At 38.7% G+C, this 21,675-nt stretch overlaps 2 protein-coding genes and 1 long non-coding RNA gene across 3 annotated transcripts; 1 reads left to right on the top strand and 2 right to left on the bottom strand.

Moving 5' to 3' along the window:
* Positions 1-48: 48 nt before the first annotated feature.
* si:ch73-390b10.2 (Golgi pH regulator) lies at positions 49-7,625 on the bottom strand. The gene is made up of 14 exons (XM_003452938.5): positions 7,380-7,625; positions 5,976-6,035; positions 5,755-5,858; positions 5,565-5,671; positions 5,371-5,472; positions 5,058-5,178; positions 3,949-4,029; positions 3,748-3,857; positions 3,472-3,560; positions 2,322-2,414; positions 2,082-2,177; positions 1,671-1,760; positions 1,514-1,579; positions 49-1,183 (listed from the first exon to the last, which is right to left on the bottom strand). The coding sequence occupies exons 1-14, from the start codon at positions 7,419-7,421 to the stop codon at positions 977-979; spliced, it is 1,368 nt and encodes a 455-aa protein (XP_003452986.1). The 5' UTR covers positions 7,422-7,625; the 3' UTR covers positions 49-976.
* A 910-nt stretch (positions 7,626-8,535) lies between these two features.
* Positions 8,536-21,463, top strand: zgc:113337 (OX-2 membrane glycoprotein). The gene is made up of 7 exons (XM_005457868.4): positions 8,536-8,736; positions 9,305-9,376; positions 9,472-9,795; positions 10,826-11,155; positions 15,039-15,323; positions 17,202-17,303; positions 19,842-21,463. Exons 2-7 carry the CDS (start codon positions 9,313-9,315, stop codon positions 19,847-19,849), a joined length of 1,113 nt encoding a protein of 370 aa, XP_005457925.1. The 5' UTR covers positions 8,536-8,736; positions 9,305-9,312; the 3' UTR covers positions 19,850-21,463.
* LOC109197711 (uncharacterized) lies at positions 9,950-10,600 on the bottom strand. The gene is made up of 3 exons (XR_002058835.2): positions 10,559-10,600; positions 10,141-10,250; positions 9,950-10,037 (listed from the first exon to the last, which is right to left on the bottom strand). It is a non-coding gene; the product is annotated as an uncharacterized LOC109197711 (long non-coding RNA).
* Positions 21,464-21,675: the final 212 nt, after the last annotated feature.

Below are 21,675 nucleotides of genomic sequence, written 5' to 3'. Positions count from 1 at the left end.
AACCAAAGTGGTATCTCCCTAACAGCAACGACTCAGAGTACACTCGAGGATCGTGACAATCCCGCACCTTTCTCCCCACTTTTAATGCTCCTGGTATCATCAGTGTACCATGCAGCCAGGGTTGTGCGCTGATCTGCAGTTTGAAATTTAATCTTTATGTCATTTATAATTAACAGAAAGCATGGTGGTGCAACAGTAAGCACTTTTCCCTTACAGCAAGGAGGTCAAATCCACCAGGTCGCCGAGGCCTTGCTGAGTGGAGCGTGCATGATTTCCCTGGTTGCGTGGGTTTCTCAAGGTACTGACAGCTAACTGACAGTTCTAACTTGGGTGTGAATGGGAGCGTGAACGGCTGTTTGTCACTTTGCGTTAGCCCTGTGATAGGCTGGCCACCTGTCTAGCACGTACTCTGCCTCTCACCTAAGACAGCTGGCATAGGCTCCAGGCCTGCAGCGACCCTGAAATTGGATAATCGATGGATGGTAATTTACAATAAAGTTAAAGGAGTAGGTGTTGTCTTAGTATGCTGCTGTGGCAAATAATCCAAGATGGTGAAAAATGTGGCCTTAAACCAAACCATTTACAATTTCATCCAGCTGAAACGTTCACTAACATATGGTGAACAGGCTCCAGGTCAGCTCCAGTCATGACAGTGAAGAAAGAAAAGAATGTAGCAAACAAATGAAACAGTGTTTGTATTTGTAAATACAAAATCAAAAAACCTAATGATAATGTTCTGTAAATACTTTAATTTCAAGAGAGGAGAGAGTTCAAAGTTGTTCTGTGTGCCCCAAAAGGTCCCCAAAACTTATTCCCCCAAATCCACCATTCCTGATTCAGGAAAAGGCAGTCCAGGTAAATATGTCCAACATATACATATAAAAAAAAAAATGTAATTTTGGATATCTCTAAATTCCAAATTTAAAAGTTAGCCCATGCATCATGAGTCCAAAGAGAGGCGATGTACTTCAGGAGATCAGAGTGCCATGTGTTTTTCTGGTGCCTGCTTGTGGGCCAGATAAAGGAAGAGGATGCTGGACAAAGCGCTGACCAGGAAGATGACATCAAACCAGCGGTGATAGAAGTTGAACTGCAGTTCTCCCAGAACCTCTGTCACAATGGAGCGATACTCCAGTGGCATGCTCATGCGCATCAGCAGCACAGACGACACGAAATACATCCCCTATTGGATTGAGATGCATAGAAACTTCTGATTGCCAAATTACAGTTACAGACAATTTGATTCAGTATAACTCGTTATGCAATGTTTACAATCTTACAACTCAGTCTCATGTTTACAACTGCAGGTTATTGCTGGTATTTAAATCAACACCGGCAAGTGGAGGCTAGTGCAATATGGAAACAACTGTGTTTGATATTTACAGACATATTTCTACATATTTTTTTTTTTTACACTGAGAGAATTGCACCTCAGTTTCATTGCTACAACGACAATAAAGATTCAGATTCACGGTCATTTGTAGGCTGCAGGTTTTCTCAAAAACACACTCACCATGATCTGAGCGAGGACGAGCACGATGACATTGGAAGACTTGCTGCTTGATATTGCGTAGAAGAACTAAAAATAAGCAGCAGAAAATGTTTCATTAAACTGATCATGAGGATCAACATGAACTGCCTAAAAAGACCTTATGAAGTGACAGTTTTACCTTGGTGAGGGTGATGAGTAAGCCACGTATCGATGTGACGATGATTATTCCCACCAAGATGAAAGAAATGTGTTGGGACCAAAACTTAACCTGAAAAAGTGAGAAAGACAAAAAAAATCTATAAGAAAAACAGTGGCATGAAAAACAGATTTTATTGGGTAGGCATTTATTCATTTAAATTCAAAAGTGATTCCAAGGATCTTTAATTGTGAACTGTGAGAACTCAAAAAAAACAAAAAAATGAGCATGACCAGAGTTCTTGCAGAAAACAACTTTACAAGAAGTCTGCATGACACATGCTGCAAATTTTAAACATTAAGGTTAGACAAATAGAAATTATGTTTGGGTTGAGTCTTATGAACTAATCGAAACACAGCTTTGTGCTTGTGTGTGCATGGGTGTGTGTCTCACATCAAACTGAATGCCCAGGTAGTTCACCGTAATTTCAATGCCCCTCGTCACTGGATCCGTCTTTCCCACTCTATCAAACACTATGTTTATAGTGGCCTAGGATTACAAGAAGAACATAATTTTATTACATCTAGTGCAATAAAGATACACAGTGACACGTTATTATGTAACCAAAACTCTGTATGTGATTATGAATGGAAAAAACAACAAAGCCAGAATACATTATGTGAATATTCTCACCATGAAGATTTTCCACACACAGTAGATGGAAAAGAAATAGCCAAGGAAGTTAAAGTATTTTCCCTGGAATGTCTTTGAGTACTCAATTCGCTCCTGCAGATAAAGAAAGGTGGTGTTAAAAAATTTGCAAATCATTTACCCTACATACAAGAAAAGGGCGTAGTGTGTATAAATAAATGTGTCTATAAAGGCAGGATGTGCTGTTATGGTGTCAGAGTCCTCTTGGATTTAATCAAAACATTCAATTAAACAATGGTTTCTATGGAAAACACAGGCACGCAGGTCGCTTTGTGCTTCAAACTAAATCTTACCTGCTTAAATCACAAAAATAACAACCACACTTGCCACGTTATTAACATTTTAGAATCAGCATTTTACAAGTAATCCTCTATATGGTGGATTACAATGTAAATGGTTCACATCATGCTAGGGGACTCATGCTAGTGCATATGTTATAGGGACCCTGATATGTTACAGATCAATAACTAAGCTTAACAGAGTGATGATGATGAAAGCTGAACAGTTATTAAGTCATAACATGACCTGAATTCTTTACTTGGTACTTACTGAAGAATAAGCAAGAGTGGAAAGGGACCTGGTTTCAGTCCCTTTTCAGTCCAGCTGATTTTTCAGACACATATTTGCTGATTTAAAAAAATCAGATATTCCAATATATTGGAAGGCTTTTCCCCCCCATTCAGACACACTTATTCCATTTGTTATGCGTAGTTATTAATTTACTTGCTCAAGCTTTGCCCAACTCTGCTCAGATCAGTTGATTGATCCCAATATGCATGTTCCCAGCAGGGTGGCTGGAGAGTGCCCTCTGCTGGGCAAACTATGCAGCATCAACACTCGCACCAAGATTGAAGGGTGTTTCTCCTCTCTTTTCTTTACTTTAATAGTCATTTAATCAGCGGTTGCAAGTGCCAATACAGATAGATCAGCAAGTAGCTAGTATCAGATCATACTAGTGGCCCACTGATAAATCAGTTGGGCTCTAATCAAAAGAACAGAAATCACAACTGAGAGGGGATGTTCAACTTGTTATAGATGAGGAATTTTAAAAATCTATACAATAAATTAGAGATGGTCTCCGAATTCCACAGCAAAGTGTGTGGGTGTGAGATCACACATGCACATGTGTTACCTTGGTGGCTTGGAGGTCTACAGTCTCAAGAAAAAGCTGCCGACTCAACTCCTCAAGAGCATCAACCTCCTGCTGGACCAGCGAGAGGTCTGGAGAAAGAAGTCAAGGATAACTACAAATATTTACGCCTACTTAAAGTAGAGATATCCATTAACAGCTGAAAAATCACAGAAATTAGGCTTCAAATAAGACACAAATCCCGTCCCGTTGTGCCACATATAACTGCTGTGGCAACCTTGTGTGACAGGCTTTATTCATTATAAGCATAAAGGATACTTTCACTGCCCGTTTGTGTAGAGGTGACACTCTTGATCATGCCCCAGAATCCTGTCTGTTTGTTCTGGTCTTCCCCACGCTGGTACATCTGCCTCCGGGTCATAGCAATTCTTTAAAAATTGTTAAAAAAAAAAAAAAAGTATGAAGTGCGACACAAATATGTTTTTGTAGTTTAAGAAAAAACAAAAAGTCTTTTCTTACCGTTTCTTTTTGCTGACAATCATGTCCATAGTCTGAAGCAGCCGTCTCTCCAGAGCAAGGATGTCACTGTCTGTTACATTTCTATGAACGCAACAAAAGCACAAAGCATAAAGGCAGTGTCAGCTTTTGTTTGAACTCTGCCATGAAAAAGAGACACAACTGAGTATGATAATTAGTGAGACTTGGATTAATATAATGCATGATTACAGTCATGGTAAAAAGAATGTACAGCCTCTTTCAATTATCACGATATTATAATAATAAAGTCATCTGGCTTATTTAAGAAGAAACCATGATGTGACATGTTACACTGTGTCACTATTTCACAAAACTAAGACAAAAACATAGAAGCAGTGTGAAAAACATATAGTATACGCCATGACACTTGTGAAACCACTTTAACAGCAGTAATTTCAGTTAACCATTTCCCAGTTTATCAGTCCCACACATTTGTGAGAGTGATAGATGGGGAGTGGGTCTCCCATGCTGACAATTACTATGAGGCATTTGTGCTAATATGCTCTGTTTCATTTCTGCTACACATGACACTGTTCAATATGACCAAACATCTCCACTCCAAAGATGTCTTGTGGTTTCTTCAGATACAAACCTAACTCATGCTGTCACGTTCCTTTTAAAGCAAAGAGGCTTTCTGAAAACCCTCCAAACCAACCACAATTCTTCAGTAGAAACTAAGATATAGCTCTTGGTGTTTTTACAGTTTCTCTGAGCATTGCAGGGTCTGACCTTGAGGTGACTTTGTTGGGATTTTCACTCCTGAAACGATTGGCAGCTGTCTTGAACATCTTCCATTTATGAATAATCTTTCTTGCGGTAAATGACAGATATACAACCCTTCCCCGATTGACAGGCAGTGACAGTTGTTTCTATAAGATCACTTCAGTAAGGGTGGGCTTAGTTTTTCACACGCTGCTTCTGGATTCAGGCTCCATCTTTGTTAAATAAATCATGACACGGTGTAATGTATCACATGCTGTTGTTTATCAGAGGTTGTATTTACCTCATTTGAAGCCCTGCTAAGAATATACTTTCTGTTTCACATAGCATAGCTGAATGTGATGTCAGAGAAAACCCACAGTGGAGCTTACCTGAGGAAGTAGGACATGTAGGTGTAGGGACAGTTGACGGCACCAAACCCAGACAGCAGAGCCATGAGAGTGACTCCGATCACACCAACACGACTGATTAGCTGCTCAATGGATAAAATCCCTAAAACAAAACCCCCACAAAGCATCAGACTGAAGCATCACAACTCTTCGCTTGGCCTTCAACACTCTTTCCAAAGTACAATATTAGAGATGGGACCTCCATATTTTAAAAAATATAATGTTTGAAATATTCTACGCAGTGTGAGAACATAAAGGTGACTGGTGAAAAATAAAGTGAGCTATGTGCACTCACCATGTTTCGGGCTCAAGATGGGGAATGGGTCTCCCAACTTCCAGAAGAAATACATGAAGGTAAACCACACCATACAGGCAAAAAGAAGCCGCTGTCTCTGCACTGCTCAGAGAGACATCAAAAGTTAAAGTTTAGAAAAGTTTAACTTTAAGTGATATCATCTTACTTTTAGTGGGCAAAAGTGGCGAACTTACATAGGCGGATGTTGCTGACGACAAAATAACCAATGTAGAAAGGCACCACAAAGATTAGAACCAGCAGAATCACATAGAGATTCAGCTTCCAGTGGAAATACCTGGAACTGTTGCAAACACATAAAGGCTGATGTCTTTCATTGGCTGTAAGCAACAAAACACACTTAAATCTCACAGAAAATACACCAACCTGCTGCTTAAGGCACCCAGAATCTCAAAGATAATGAGCTCAAACATAGTGCATGAAAATGCAAAAGTGACAGAGAAAACCACCTGGACAACATAGTGCCGCACCTGCACACAAACAAAAACACATTTAATTAATTACAATGCAACCTAAACACCTTAATTGTTCTTATTAGATTTATTATTATCCATCCTGGTGATAATTTGTAAATAAAAACACTGTACCTCATAGTCTTTGAACAGCTGCCGCATAAAGAACAACCAGCCAAAACCAAAGAACAGAACCTGTTTGGAATAAAGTGGGAGGTATGTGGAGGACAAAGAAGTGCATACCATCAAATTTCAGTTAATCAGAGCTAGAGATAGTTTGATGGATTTGTTCGAATAAATATGTGCTTAAGTTAAATACGAAAGCATGTCTCCAGCTTCAGGTTTTTGGTATAGGTGCTTGTTAACTGGCTAATTCTCACATTATCACAGCTTACTGGCTATGAAAATGTCCAGTAAGCTGTAGGATCACTGGGATCAATGGCAGTTCCAGTTCTCTTACCCAATTTGCAGCCCTGCACCAAAAACAGTTATCACCTATTTGCAATCAGGTGTTGTGCCAAAAAGTGATCGTCTGCCAAAAACTGTTTTTCGGTGTTTGCCAAGTAATCCTGAGCCACAAACAACATTCCACAATTGCCACAAGGTAAAAGCCACAATCTGTTTTTGGCAGTGAGTTTTATAAATCTTTTTATTTATCAAGTTAAAAAAGCAAAACACTTTTTTAAAAAGAGTAATCTGACCAAGAGGACAGCAGAAATTACAACATATATAACAATAGTTCTGTAAACATATTTCAAGTGTCCAAAAAGGACCGGATTAGTTATAATGTAGGTACAATAACACAGAGTTATGAAGATACTTGAAAAACTGGTAATTTTTACATTTTATATATAGCCTTCTTTCCTGTTCAATAAAGTTAATTTACAAATATAAGTAAAGACATTACACTTAAGAAACACATGGAAACATTGGAAATCAGTTTTTGGCACAACACCGGTCATGAGTTTTCAACCACCTTACAAAACAAGCATGCATTCTGCAACAAGGAAATCCAACATCCACAAGTGTGAAGCTGACGAAACTCAGCTTAACCCTACTTCCTACTTCTAGTTTGTGAAACTACATAATCCACAAGTTCGCCTGCACAGCAAACCTACTATATGTCTATCCTCGCAATTCACTAGGAAACAGCCTGAATGTTCTTTTGTTAAAATCACCATGTAGAGCAAATACACATTAAAGTACTCAAGAGCTGTAAACATTCTCAAAATGTACTCTCAAAGCTTACATTTTAGTGGAGGCGCTTGTGCTTAGGTAAGAAAACAACTTGTAATTCCTAACAGTTGTTGTTATTCTTCTGTTAAATGAAGTTATTTACAACCACAACTCGACTTCGATATTTAGCAAGGGCTGTAACATCTGTAAACTAGCACCAAGCTAACAGTCTTTAAAAGGCGTTTTCGGTGTGATATTGGGAGGATATACTTGAGAGTCAAAGCTTAGACCTGTCGCTGCATGTCCGTGTGTACAAAGTTAAACACGAGTTACAACCAGTCGACTCATCCAGCTCAGCATTACCTGTGAGGTGAACATAATGACTGAGTCCACTAGAAACGACATGATGACAGTTTAGTGCGTCGAAAACTAACTGAGCATGTGTAACTGGGTCGAGCACAGCTTCCGTTCACCCTGACATGATAGAAACTCTCCGATCTGAATGCAAATTATTCGTTATGTCGTTAAGAAGCTCATATTAACTGTCATGTTAAAGCAACTGCCCGCGAAGGGACGTCACCGAGATGACTCCTGCAAATACACTTCCGTCTCACAGTTATGACGTCAAAAACAAAAAATAAATATCCCCAAGAGCACCTGGCAATATGGCTTTAATTCTATAGCAAACCGTGAACGTGGCTATATTATTTACATATATCAGACATTTAATTTATTTGACAATTGTTGTATTTTCCACATGTAAAAACGTAGACGTAAAAAAAAAGCGCAACAAAAACGCACTTTATATTTTTCTTTACTTCAATAAAGTTAATAAAAACTGTATTCAACCATAGCGTTAATTTTTTTTAATATTTTCAAATAAATTGTGAGTTATTTATAAATATAATTTATTTAATTATTTATTCACTTTTTAATACCTGGGGACAAATTTAGAGAGACAAGACTGCGATGGTGTGCAATGGAGGGATAGTGGAAATACTGGGAAAAGTATGCTAACTGTAGATGGAGTTGACAGGCAGGACACGAAGAAGAAGATCTCAGAGAAGTCAATAGAAGTAGTGAAGGAGGGTATGCAGAGGGGTGTGACACAGGAGGATGCTGGGGATAGGGTGAGATGGAGGACACTGGAAACCCCTAAAGGAAGCAGCTTAATGAAGAAGATTTGTGTATTTAGTATTTATATATGTATTCCTTCATTCATTGGTCTCAGCTTTAGAGCAGTTTGAAAAATAGTGATTTTTTTCTGACGTCACCCTATGAAGTTTTACCCAAAGTCCCAATTAAAGGGATTTTTGAGCGTTAAACCTTAAGTTAATATGTTTTACTCAAACTTCTAATTTATTATAATGTGTATTTGACATAAAAATGAAACACTTGTCAGCTGCGTCCCGTAGTCCATGGTTGACTGCAGGCTCCCTGAAACAAGAAATTCACACAAGTCCCTCCAGAGGGCGTTGTGAGCGCAAAACATGATCTATGTGGTTCAGCCTGTTGTCGGCGCCTCACCGCAGTCCATTGTTGGCCGGCTGGTGTTCACGGCGGAGTTTGATGTGCGCACAGTGGAAAAGAGTTGGATGAGTAAAAAAGGTCTCTATCTTTTTCTGGAGTGAAGTTTCCCGAGACTGACAAATCATAAGGATGAGCGAGATGTTGCAGAGGTAGAAGATTTTAAACTGTTTGGCTTTTTGGTATACAAGCGGTGAGTGTCTCAGTCTCATGGGTCTATTTGTATATGATAGGGCTTTTATTTTATTTTATTTTATTTTATTTTATTTTATTAATGAATTTTGTTTCATTCACTTGATTAACTACAGCTTATCTGATTTCAGCAAAATAGTACAACATTTATGTGATCACTAATTTCTTTCATGTGCAGTTATCTACAGTTGTATTTAATTTGGGGTTTGAACCGTTAAGCTTAAATCCAACCCTGAATCGGTTTAATCATCTCTGCTGTGATAACTTTGCGACCTACTCAGGCTTTGCAAACTTAATTTTTAGATGTATGGAAATATTTTGCACTACATCCCACTAAATACTTTTGTTGGAGTAAAAGTTCTGTAAAAAAAATATTGTACATCGTTGAATACAGCAGTTTAACTGGCTTTCTGAGTAAGAAAAGTGAGTTTACCTTTTCAGCCTTTATTCTGCATCACTGGATCATCAACTGTTTTAAATTATAGGAGAGGGTATATTCACACAGGAGCAGATCATCATCATTTGTTAAATCTCAGTAACTCTCATTTTCCTCTCTGTTGAATGAGCAGCGAAGAAGATGATGATCCAGGCCTCCTGTCTGCAGCTGTGTACACTCTTGCTTATGGCAGGACGCCTACAAGGTGAGTGTGCCAAACCACGCTTATAGCATAAGGAAAAAGCCAAAGTGAGGGTGTTCTATACATCAGCTTATGATTTTCTCTGGTGGCTGTTCCAGGCAGAGTAACAGCACCCCAGCATCTGGTAGCACCAGTGGAGAAGCCTTTCACTCTGACCTGCAGTCTTTCAAAGGAGCGAGGTGAATCCCTGAGAGAGGTGCGTTGGCTAGATGTCCAGAACCAAACCCTGCTGACCTACAAGCCTGGCAACAGGGAGACCGTGAGCGGGCAGCAGCATGTGGAACTCGCCCCGTCGTCCACGAAGGACACCTCGGCTATCACGATTCGCAGGGTGGGCTTCCGTGATGAAGGCTGCTACACTTGCATATTTGACCTGCACCCTACTGGTTTAAAGCAGGGATCAACGTGTCTCACAGTGACCTGTGAGTAAGCCCATTAATGATAACATTGACATTAACATTAATGATCTTGGAGCAACAGTAGTATGTTATAGTTTAGATAAAGCCTGTGCGCTTGTGCACATTTCTGAAACTGTACCAATCTGTTACAGGACAGAATGAGTAGCTTGCCTGTATGGATTAGGGTACTGATCCTTTACAGCAGTGTTTCTGGCTCAGTTAAGTCAGAGACCCCTGGTGGATTTCAGTTCATTCTTCTCAGATTCCTGTAATCAACATTATGTCGTGTACTCCATAAAATGGCTTTGCAGGGGTGAAAGTTCAAAATGAATTTTTTTTTTCAAACAGCTAGAGTGAAAAAAAACACACTTGCTCACTTGGGAAGACTTGCTCTTGCAGCCAGTTAAAGTAATGATCCCCTTGACACAAGGAAGGAGACAGACGTCATTCACAGGGTCAAACTGAAGAGTTCAATTGTTCTGAAGTGGAAGCAAGATGGCCTGTCAACCAGTTGATTAATATCATCATTAATATCATCAGTGTTGTCTGTTTTTGAATGTGAAAATATGAGACGTGCTAAAATAGCTGTTGGTATATTTGAGAAATAACAAAGATTAAAATTGAGACGCCACATGAGAATCATAAAAGCCAGTCAGCTAAATGGAGTTTCCATCGTTTCTGTCCTCAGTGGTGCACCATTTCTTAACTGATTTTGGATGCCTGCCCTTTGCACCCGACCGTTAACACTGCAAATATGTGAATACAGATGTCCCTAACCACCGCTCACCTCTGAACAAGAGTTGATGAGTATGTTGAAGCTCAGCCAGTCATGTTAATAAAGCGCCGTGGAGCAGTGGGAGGAGGGCTCATTTCACTAACCAAAAACAGCTGGTATGGATTCCAGTGACTGGTTTCTGTTTGGGCGTCTCATATTTCTGAATATTAACATTGTTCTGTTTGCACCCTTTATCTGCCTTTTTCTTTTCTTTATCTTTTCTTCTCATCCATCATTCTTTCACTGACTAGTGTTTTTCTTTTCTTTTTAAATCTCCAGCTCAAGTCACCGTTGATGGTAACAAAACAGCAGTGAGCGGCAAAAAGGTTTCCCTTTTATGCTCCTATGGTTTGCCAGAAAAAGTTCGACAGATAATGTGGAGGCGCATTTCTGCTCAAGGAGAATCCACGGATGTAGCCTCCTTTGCAAAACGGAGCGACCCCATGATCGAGCCACCCTACCAGGGGAGATTCTGGCTCACTCCCTCCCTGTCTGACAGTCAGCTTACCATCCACCCTGTTGCCATCCAGGACGAAGGCTGTTACACTTGCATGTATGAAACACATTCTGATGGGCTGAAGACCTCCACAATTTGTCTCTCCACCTACGGTAAACACCTGTTTTTCCCAGTGGGCTATTACTTGTGATGCTGTTATGGTTCAGTATTGTGAAAGGATAATCCACACAAGAACACATTATTTGTACAAACCCTGAGACAGCTTATGTACAATAAACTTACTATGTATCAGAAATGAAGCACAGTTTAAAAGTTTTCAGTATGATCTTAAAATAAAAATTAATATTTTGCTAATTGCTATAATCATTAATTATGTAATCTGCTTATACAAAGTGGCTGGTGAGCACAAATCAGAGGAAGTAAAAGAACAGGCTCCGTACTGTTGAAAAAATAATTTTTTAACAATATGCAAGAAAAAGCAAGTCTGTGTAATGTTTGTAAAGTTATCTTACAAAATTAGTATTTAACTAATTTTTAACTAGCTCACCAGATAAACTGGAAACAGAAACATCTAGCGTGTTTCTGCACAAAGGTAATAAACACTGCTGGTGAAATTGCAGTATTGTTTTGTCATGCAAAAAATAAATTTTTCACATGATTCTGTGCAAAACTAATTGATAAGAACTCGTAGCACCAACTTTACGAGCAATAACATGAATTTATCAGATTCTTACATCATTGTCCAGCCTTTCCAAGCGTTAGTTTTTAGACAGATGGTCTCACATTTGATTGAAGATTACTTTGGCATACAGAGGAGTTCGTGGTCAACTTAGTGACTACAAGGTGCTCAGCCCAAATCATCACCCCTCCGCCACCGTGCTCGGCAGTTACATTAGGCGTTTGTGCTGATATGCCGTGTTTGGTTCTCTCCAGGCAGGGCGCTGTACATTACAGCTCCGCTAAAGTATCATCAAACCAAACGTCAGTCTATCCAGAAGTGTTGTGGCTTGTTTGGATGTAACTCTGCAAACCTAATTTTGTTATAATAAACATTTATATGTGTCTTTGGGGCTAAACTAATCAGCATTTCTGGAAGCTGTGTTCCCAGTTTGAGGCACTTCTTCCTTCTTCGACCTTCTTTGAGGTCATAGTCGTAACAATGAACAGTTGTCCTTAGCAGTAAAACCTTATAACTACACTTAAATTGAATAACTGTTGCTGTTAACACTGGGCGGTCTCTGTCACTGTCTGCCATTGTCGATGAAGTCACTATTGCAGTGCAATGTAAGATATTTGTCTTGAAGTAGTATATCCCATATCTGGTAAATCGTTTGGGTACTGTTATAAAAGTATTCCCGTTACATTTTACTGTTCACATTAATTATGTTAGTATAAAAAGCAAAATTCTTGTTTGGCTGAAGTGAAACTGGGGCTTTAACATAGTGTGCAATAATAAATTGCTGTGTGGGAATCGTCCAGTTTCACTCATGGTGTTTTGTCCTGACAAGTCCACTTGTCAGCAGATCCCTCTGCAAACTCAGCAAGGAAACACACTGTACCAAATAGACTGTGATTGGTAAGATACTCACTTGATTTAGTTAATTCAGACTATTACAGTCTCATATTTGCTTTGTAAAATGCTTAAACCCACCCCTTGCCCCCAGAATTTAACTGGAAGTGATTGATCTGTTCTGAGATTAAATTAAGCCCTGGACAAGTGGAAGATTTGGCTTGTTGGTGGCACTAGATGAAATGTCAGGCGACCAATAAAGTCATTAAGAGTCTTAATCGAGGCACCCTGAACCAAATTACGCACAGAATTTCACGCCAAATTTCCAAAGCAGTACATCAAATTGACATAGTTTGCTTTGGACCAACGGACCTAATCAAGGTTCCCTCCCTCCCACAGAGCTATGATTTTATTTGTTGTTAGTGCGACTGATACTTAAGCAATCTTCAGTTTTTTGAGGCTGTGTTTTTGTAAAATAGTGTCACTAGTGCATGGAACAAAGAAAATAGTTGGAGCTGGAAAGCCAGGAGAAAAATAAAGGAGGCAGGCTTTAGTGCAAGTAGGAGACAATTTAACTTAGATATTGTTGGCAGGATAGACAGGTACCCCCTGGGATTCAGATAGGAATGTGCATCTTTTCTCCCAGATTTTGCCCTCTGAACAATTTTATGATATCGGCAGAGTAGGCTGTTGTTAACACACAAACTCAGAACAGAACAGGAGTGTGTCCGTGCAAAGAATGGACCATTCGGTAGAATGATGGAGGCAGGGAACGAGGTCCTGATGCATGACTCCGTCAGTGTTTGCGGCAGACAGTGATTCCCTCTGTGCTTTGTTTCTCTCTCTCTCTTTATGCTCATTTGCTTTTGCACTTTTCTTCCATTCCCTTGCTCTCACAGTTATCTCAAGAAACACACGTGCTTTTGTCTGAAGCTGAACTGTACAGTACAGTAGGCGTTCTGGGTGCTGAAGCAAGATTAGCATTAATGTTTTATTCTTGCTGCTTATTGCCGCCAACAGGCTTCTAACTTCATTCCACTTTGGGTGTGACATAATACGCCCTTCTTTTCTCCCACTTTCAGACATACTGTTCAAGCCCAGTTATAGCCCATGCAGACACATTTACATTATCTTTGCTATTACAAGTATTATTGATTACATTAATAAAAAAAATTGTACTAAGCCAGACCCCCCTTTGCTTTTAGATCTGCCTTTGTGGTAATTCTTCATGGCATATATTTAACAAGGTGCTGCAAACATTTCTCTAAGATTCTGGTCCATGTTGATATGACAGTATCACACAGTTGCTGCAGATTTGTCATCTGAACATCCATGATGGGAATCTCCTGTTCCACCACATCTCAGTGGTGCTCTTTTGGATTGAAATCTGGTGACTGTGGAGGCCTTTTTAGTACAGTGAACTCACTGCCATGTTAAAAAAATGATTTGAGCTTTGTGCGTTATCCTGCTGAAAGCAGACCACAGACCACGCTCAAAGTAAATCTGTTTATCTATATTCACTTTTTCAGTGTGAAAAACGTGGAATGGAGAAATGTGTAATGTGATTTAAAAGCTCTAAAAAGATTTTTCATGCTACAAGTGAAGCAGTCACTGGGTTCACATCTGCATGGCTACATTAAATTTCTGCATGAAATTATACATTTTCAGCTTTTTTATGTCACAGTTTGTGGTGAAAGAAATGCTAAAGTTCTGTATTTAAGTTGTAACACCAGACTTGACACAGTATACATAAGGTAATATATAAATGTCTTAACTTACTACAAATCTCAAAAGTAATCGCCACCATGAGAGAAAAAGCAATCACAGTACTTTGATTGTTTTTACGTATATATTTGTGCCATTGTAATAGGTAACAACAAAGTCATGAATGGGGACAAAAATGTACTTCCTTATAATACATTTGCTCTTTAGGACACACAAGTATTACATTTTAAATAAAAGCCACAGTCCTTCCAAGCTATGCAACACTAAGGCATTATTATGGTTTGGATTGTTGTCAGATTGATCTCAGATTTGAAGTTGGTGAAGTTTATCACGTAGAATTCGCAGAAAATGCTGAAACTATGAATGCCAGATATCTGTGGCTAAATGTTTTCTTGCCAACAGAAATGTTCTGAGTTCCAGTGTATCACATTCCTTTCTCAGCCCAGAGAACAGAGAATTGAAAACAGCCAGATATTTACTTATGGATCTAAGGAGTGCAGGAATTCGCATATCTTAGCTGAACCGAAAGGCTTTAAGGGTTTTATTAGATATGATTTTAGAAACTTAAATAAGCACACTTAGATGATGCAAACTAAAACAATGGGCCAATTTATAGATTAAAGTAATCTGACACATGCTTGCTTTACCACAGCATGGTTTTCATATTTCACTGACTGCTTTTATTATTATTGAAGCAACAGAAATAGAAGCAACAGAAAGGTTTACTGCAATAAACTTGCATTTGTGTAAATTTAAATGCAGATAACAAAGCGTTTACTGTTCCTGATTATTTTTCGCAGTGCTACCAAAACCTCAGGTGAGCTACAAAACCGCTTCTCCAGGGGTGATCGAGGCAAACTGCACCTCTGTTTCAAGGCCGCCAGCAGAGATTGTGTGGAATGTGGAGAGAGACAACCGCACCATGGGCCCACCTGTGACAAAACAGCTATCGCAAGATGATGGGACCACTCTGGTGATCAGTACGCTGACTGTCCAGTCTGGGTTGCTGAAAGACGTGTCGGTCAAATGCTTGGTGCACCACAAGGGGCTTGAGTCACCAATTGCTGTATCAATGAACACTAAGAGTAAGTTAGTGTTACTAATCCTTCTTCTCTGAAGATCTCAGCGACTGAGCTTTTTTGCCCTGCGCTACGTTACGTTACAAACTTACTTTCTGCAGGCAATACTACAACCCAGAATGAAAAAGAAAGCAGAAATAGTTTTTAAATGTTCTCTAAAAGACACCGATAAACTGCATTACACTGGTTCTCATACTTGCAGACCAATATTTGTCTTATGTAGGTCTGTGGAGCCTTTTCAATTTTTTGCATAAAGGCAATCTTCACTTCATAACATAGTGAAATGAACATTTGAATACCACTCTTACCTTCATGAAAATGAAACTACAGTCAGCTGGATACCTTACTTTAGCACAAAATCCAAGAATTCGATACTGCATTAAAAGATGGAACCTCAAGGGTCAAATCAAAATTGCTTTTTTAAGCTTCCTCATGGATCTTCTGAGCAGTGTTTCAATTTTGGACCCATGGACCCTGCGTATTAATATTATGCTCTGCTGAGCACAGAGGCAGTGTCCTTGGCTGATGCGGTGTAGCTTGTTAGTAGATAGTCATATAGACCACTGCTTTTTCTCGCTTGACCACGATTGATAACACAGCTAGCCTGGTTTCTGATCCACTAGCCAGCACCGCCTCCTTCTCCTGGCTTCCAGTCACCACAGGAGTCTCTGCACGATGCCTTGAAACTCATCAAAGCAGAGCCATGAATATGAGGTGCCCATAAAAAGTAAAAATGCATTCAAATATAGCTCATTGTGGAGTGCTGTTAGCCCTCCAGGACCACCGCTGTGTTTGGATTGTTCACCCTGTTCTGACCATGTGCAAATTTGCAATGACTACTGAATCTCTTTTGCTGTGTTGGGGGATTTAAATTTAGGGAAGAGTACAAAATAAGGAGGTAAAGTATCAGATTTTTCTCTAGAGAAGCCTGAATTATGATACTATAAATATTTAAATATACATAACATTAAACAGTAACTTACTTCCTATCCAGGATTCACTTAATGTTCAGAATTACCATAATGGCCTTACGGTCTCTCTATTTTAAAAGTCTCAATAAAAGGAAGAAATTTGGAAGTGAAAGCTCAGATCTGATGAGCTGGGGTAATGTAGAGCAATGGCTGTATAAACCCCCCAAAACCCCCCAAAACTCTACAATGCATGTCATCTGTTTCAAGTGCTGGATTAAGGTATGATTTTTGTCTTTTTTTAAAGACAATATTGCACAAGCAACCTATAAAATGATCATTCGCTGTACCTACATGTCTGTTTTCATGCAGACCGAACACAGAACATCTTAAATAGAAAGTTACAGATGCTCATAGATGATTCGTTGATGCCAGCCATGCAACTCTCCCTTATTCCAGTGTTTATGCTAAGCTAACAGGCTGTCCTAGGAGCCTCTTAGTTTACTCAGCACCTCATGTTACCTGATAAGCATGAGAGTGGGAGTCATCGTCTGTTTAAGCTGTTGGCAGGAAAGTGAATCAGCAAAGTTGCTGAGTGAATTAGTGTTTTCCCATTCTTCACCGGTATGGTTAAAAAATCTTTGTTGTTGTTTTAATTAATAATGGTCTGGAGGCTTTGGCATATGTAAACTGTGTGCTATTGTCAGGTATTTGGTTTTATGATGACCTGTGGTTGATCTTGGTTTAATGGGTCAAGAGTGCAGACATCTGTGAAATCACACAGTAACTAAATTAAATCTGAGATTTAATCAGGGCTGGTCTATAGCTGCGAGAGGGAGCTTCAGTTTAGCACAGCCCTTCGGTACACACAGTCACCGAAATACTAACAGCAAAATTAAATTGAAGAATTATATGTTTATCTATTTATGGGAGATATTAAAACTGCTGATCAGATTTCTGTATCTTTCCCTTCCAGTCGGGACCGCGCTCACCATCCTGATCTCGGTCACTACAGTAGCAGCTCTGTTAGTTCTGTCTCTCTGCTTCTGCCTTTGGAAGTGTTTTTTGCGTAAAGAAGGTGAGTATCCCCACTGTATAACTCCAAAAATGTCTCACTGTCATTATTTGAGGGTTGTATCAGGAATACATATGAAAAATCTCATGTTAATGTCAACACTCCTGTCGTTTTAGCCAACTGTCCACAGGTTTTATGTAACTAGCGGTGTGAGCTGGTCACCTGAAGTTAACTAGATTGCTTTATGTTCAAAAATGCTACAAAAAATGCAGTATCATTAAAAATGAAAGCTTTAAAATACTTTTGTTAAAACATTAGCCTAAAAAGTGGAAGATCCCTAATTTGATTCCAGGAGAAGAAACAAATCCCTTTGTCAGAACTGGGCTCCATGTCTGCCAAATCAAACATGCAGAGCTACACATGGTTCCCGCCCTTTGGAAACATAACAGTGAACAAGCTAAATTAATATTGGAAGTAAAACAGTGTTTTTTTATTTCAATGTTAAAGAACTGCTTGTGCACCAATGCACTTGATACTGTCAGTCTCTTGGCTTGAATTGTTTTAAAGTTATTACACTTTTTCCACTCACTCCATCGTAATTCTCTTAAAGCCAAGAGATCATTTGAAGGTCAAGGAAATCTAATATTTGGGGCTCCTTCTCTTATTGTGGGTTTAGGCAAACTGCCTGGGTGCTTCAAAAACAATGAAGAAGCAGTTGCCAGGTGTGGTGTTCTTCAACAATAGTGTTATAATATTGAAATAATGGTCAGAAAGGCATTTCCCAGAGGTCAGATATTGTGAAATGTACTCACAGTATCCACTGACGTACATATTGTGGTATACACTGTCAAGTAAATTTACTGATTTAGTTCCAAATTTGTGAGTTGTGTAATTACCCCAATTGTGAGATTCCAATGAGATTTGTCAGTGTGTTATAATCTGCAAATATGTATTGAGTTTCTGTGTGCATAATTAGATTAGTAAATGTTTTGAAAATAAAAAAATCATCTCTTTCAGTCTGAATACAGATTTGGAGATATGTGTACACATTTGCAAATCTTACTATGCACACACCTCCACATTACTGCACACATTCACAGGTCAAAAGGACTTTTTAAGATATTCTTTTGCACATTTTGCAAATCTTATTATGCACACATAGATTGTAATGCATTGTAAACATGTACATTTTAATTACAATAACATCCCCATCGATAGGCTACTCAGTTATCACCAACTTACATTAATATTTAGTAGCATGGAGGAGCAGGAATTTATATTGTATGTTGTTGTAAACTGGTTTTATTCATATCTATAAAATTACCGGATCTCTCTTCTCAGTTAGTTTTCAATCTATAAACTCTGAAACCAGCTTTTGCTCCTATACAGTATCTGACTGGTCTTTAGTCAACTTGTGACATAAATGCTACATTTACAATATTGAATAAATGAATGAAAAAATGGGTGCTGAAGCTGTTGCACTCATTATTTGAGATTCCAGTTGTATTTAATATTATCATTAGCCACACGGCCTAAGGGTAACTGCAGATTCACTTGGTGATGGTGGAGAGGAAAAACCCCCCTGTAGCAGGAAGTGCCTTCTGGCAGAGACAGGCTCAGAGAGGAGAAGATATCTGCCTCAGTTGATCAGTGGAGAGGCAAAAAGAGAGAAAAGAGAAGCACAAAAGCACAGTTAGAACATTAACAAAGGCACAAAAGCAACAACAAAAAAAACTATGAGAGAGTTTAGACAAAAATGAAGACTGAGATTCAAAGACTTTTAATTTTGAGACTAGAAACTTCTAAAAGTCTCCGGTTTTCTCAGTTTTTTGTATTATTTCACTTTTTATCAGTTAGTTTTTATATATTGATTCAATCTATCCATCTGGAAATGTGTTTCATAATGTCCTCGAAGTTTAGTTAATATTTACAGTTAGGATTGAACATCGATGGTATGATATTCCTGCTTCATTGTCCTGTACCTGCACTCCATCTGCACTTTACTGACAAATTTAAGAGCTGTTTTCTGTCTGAGCAAGAAGAAAGTCCAAGTATAGCAGTTCTGACTGAATAAGGAAATCAGCCAAAGCCAACCAAAGTCAAAGAAAACTTTACAGACAAGACTTTTGCAAAGAAAGATCTGATGGAAACAGTTACATTTATACACTGAACACAGTGAAGAGTTGGACAGAGACTAGGTTCTGCAGTTGGATGCTTTTCCCACTTACCTCATCTTATTCTGATAGGAATGATTTATGGTAACGAATTTTCTTGGAACTTGATTTTAAAAAGTCTGATTGCAATAAAACTATATTATTTAATTTAATCATTTGTGATCCAGGTATTATTACATATACTGTAAAATCAGTGTGATTGTCATTTTATGTTTTTTTAAAACCTGCATGATCAACCACATTTTGTCTTTTGACTTTGTATCTAGCTTTTAAATGTGCCTCTGTGTTTTCTCACATGTAGTACCTTCTTACAGTTAAACTGTTTCAGACTTTTTTCCACAATGTAAATGTTAAATATGATTTTTACACGTTATAATGCATTTTTAGATGTTCTTGTCATACTCTCTCCCCGTACTTTTGTTTTCAGCTGATTAATTGTAAACAAACCAGACCAGAGGCTGACAAGAAGACCTGCTGGGAGCCAGCCTTGCAGAATTATTTCCCTGCATTATCGTCGTCTTCATCATCATCATCATTATCTCGGTACAAAGGGAAGATATTCTGACACACCTCTGTAGGATGTTCAGTACAATCCTATTTATGAGCACCAAATGGACAACACTTAACTCTGCTCTGCTGCCTCTGATATAATCTCCCAGACTGTCCTCACATGGTGTCAGTGAGAAACTCTTAAGCAGATCTCGCTGTCGTTCTCTGTGTGACTCTGTAATTGAATGAATCGATGCTCACGCATTCCTGAACCAACAGCAACGTCTCTGTGCGGCAAATTGAAGTACTTGTTTGGTAGCACGTCGCCTGTCCTTAAAACACTTTCCTCTCTTAGACTCTTAGTCTTTTACCTGGTCTTTAAAGAAAGAGTGCACAGCTATTTTATATTTTTCATATTCAGCAAGTTAGCAGAAACCAAATGTGTATTTGTATGTATCCATGCTGAAATTATAGGCAGTAAACTCTTGATGTTTTGAAAAAACATAAATATATATAATTGTATTTTAAAACAGTGAAATTATATTAAATATTCCAGGATTTAGCTGCTTAGCCACGCCTGCACTGCAGAGATGTACTAACATTTTGGATGATTTTTGGACAGTAGGAAAGAAAATGCCATCCCTATCCTTTAAATAACCAGCTAACTGTCACTATGAGCTGATACTTATTCTTCCTCTTGTACCTCAGCTGAAGACCCTGTCGCTTCAGTGTATTGTGAAAGCTGGGTGGGGTCATCGGTAGTATTAGATGAACTAAAAGGGCTGCATACTGATTCCTTGTTTATGTAATATCTGTTACAACCTTTTCTACACGTTTCAAAGTCTGTTTGTGTTTGATGTGTGTGTGCATGTGTGTGTGTGTCCATGTGTGTTCGTTAGAGGTTGAATTCCACGGTCAGATGGCTTGAATCAATTGCCTGAGGGAGCAACAGTAAAACCTTTTTGGTGCCCCAGAAAGGAATGCGTGTCTTGTTCGATGCCTCCATCGTACAGTCATGGTTAGTGGTTTGAAAAATTGCTTGAGAACTTCACGTTAAACACCCAAAGAGAGACTCCACTCCTCTAAATATTTTTGCTCTGGATCAAAGTGGTACCTGCGTGCTTATATGATCAGCAATGAATTGCAATGGCGCTTCTGGGTATTACTGTGTTTGTATGTGTAAAGCGGTGCTTTTAAAATGTTATTTCCTTATTGAAATAATATTTCATTTCAAAGCATATGACTTGCATCTGTCAGTTATTTTCTTTGTAAACAGACGAACAGCATGAAAGTTATTAGAGTTTAAGATCAGCACTTCATTCAAAAGCTACAAAAGCATTTAAGTAGTACTTACCTGTATGTGGAGTTTGAGCACACGCAGTGCTCAGGAACACATCATTTACATCAGCATAATTCTGAAAGTGGGTTCAGATTTGTTTAATAGGAATGCAAAGTAGCATCCAACAGGAAAAAAATCAAAGGATGCATGAATGACTATTTACATATGTAAAGTTAATGTAATAAATGCAACAAACAGAATAATAAAAGTGTTTAAAAATGCATCTCTTTGTCTTTAGTTTTCAGACTCTCACTGTCATCCTTTCAGCCTTTTATCTCAACTTTGTGCATTTCCAACTATATTTAGAAAAGCATCACATTCCTTTGGGCTGTGCCAAACCTGGTGGCCAGATGCCTTTTTTTTAATCCCAAGCCAAGTCGTGGTGGACATCGCCGAGCAAATAATCACACACATATTGTGCACACTTTTACAC

The sequence above is a fragment of the Oreochromis niloticus genome, linkage group LG16 (assembly GCF_001858045.2).
Source record: "Oreochromis niloticus isolate F11D_XX linkage group LG16, O_niloticus_UMD_NMBU, whole genome shotgun sequence".
Classification (NCBI taxonomy): domain Eukaryota; kingdom Metazoa; phylum Chordata; class Actinopteri; order Cichliformes; family Cichlidae; genus Oreochromis; species Oreochromis niloticus.
Note: the sequence above shows the minus strand (reverse complement) of the source record. Positions and strands in the feature narration are given on the sequence as shown.

What these genes read in the sequence shown, in the direction of transcription:
- si:ch73-390b10.2 (XM_003452938.5), bottom strand. Translation starts at nt 7,421, where the DNA reads ATGTCGTTTCTAGTGGACTCAGTCATTATGTTCACCTCACAG. An exon ending in TACATGTCCTACTTCCTCAG is followed by an intron (nt 4,030 to 5,057) that starts GTAAGCTCCACT and finishes TTGCGTTCATAG; the next exon opens with AAATGTAACAGACAGTGACA. An exon ending in ACCTGGGCATTCAGTTTGAT is followed by an intron (nt 1,761 to 2,081) that starts GTGAGACACACA and finishes TCACTTTTTCAG; the next exon opens with GTTAAGTTTTGGTCCCAACA.
- zgc:113337 (XM_005457868.4), top strand. Translation starts at nt 9,313, where the DNA reads ATGATGATCCAGGCCTCCTGTCTGCAGCTGTGTACACTCTTGCTTATG. An exon ending in TATGGCAGGACGCCTACAAG is followed by an intron (nt 9,377 to 9,471) that starts GTGAGTGTGCCA and finishes TGGCTGTTCCAG; the next exon opens with GCAGAGTAACAGCACCCCAG. An exon ending in TGTATCAATGAACACTAAGA is followed by an intron (nt 15,324 to 17,201) that starts GTAAGTTAGTGT and finishes TTTCCCTTCCAG; the next exon opens with TCGGGACCGCGCTCACCATC.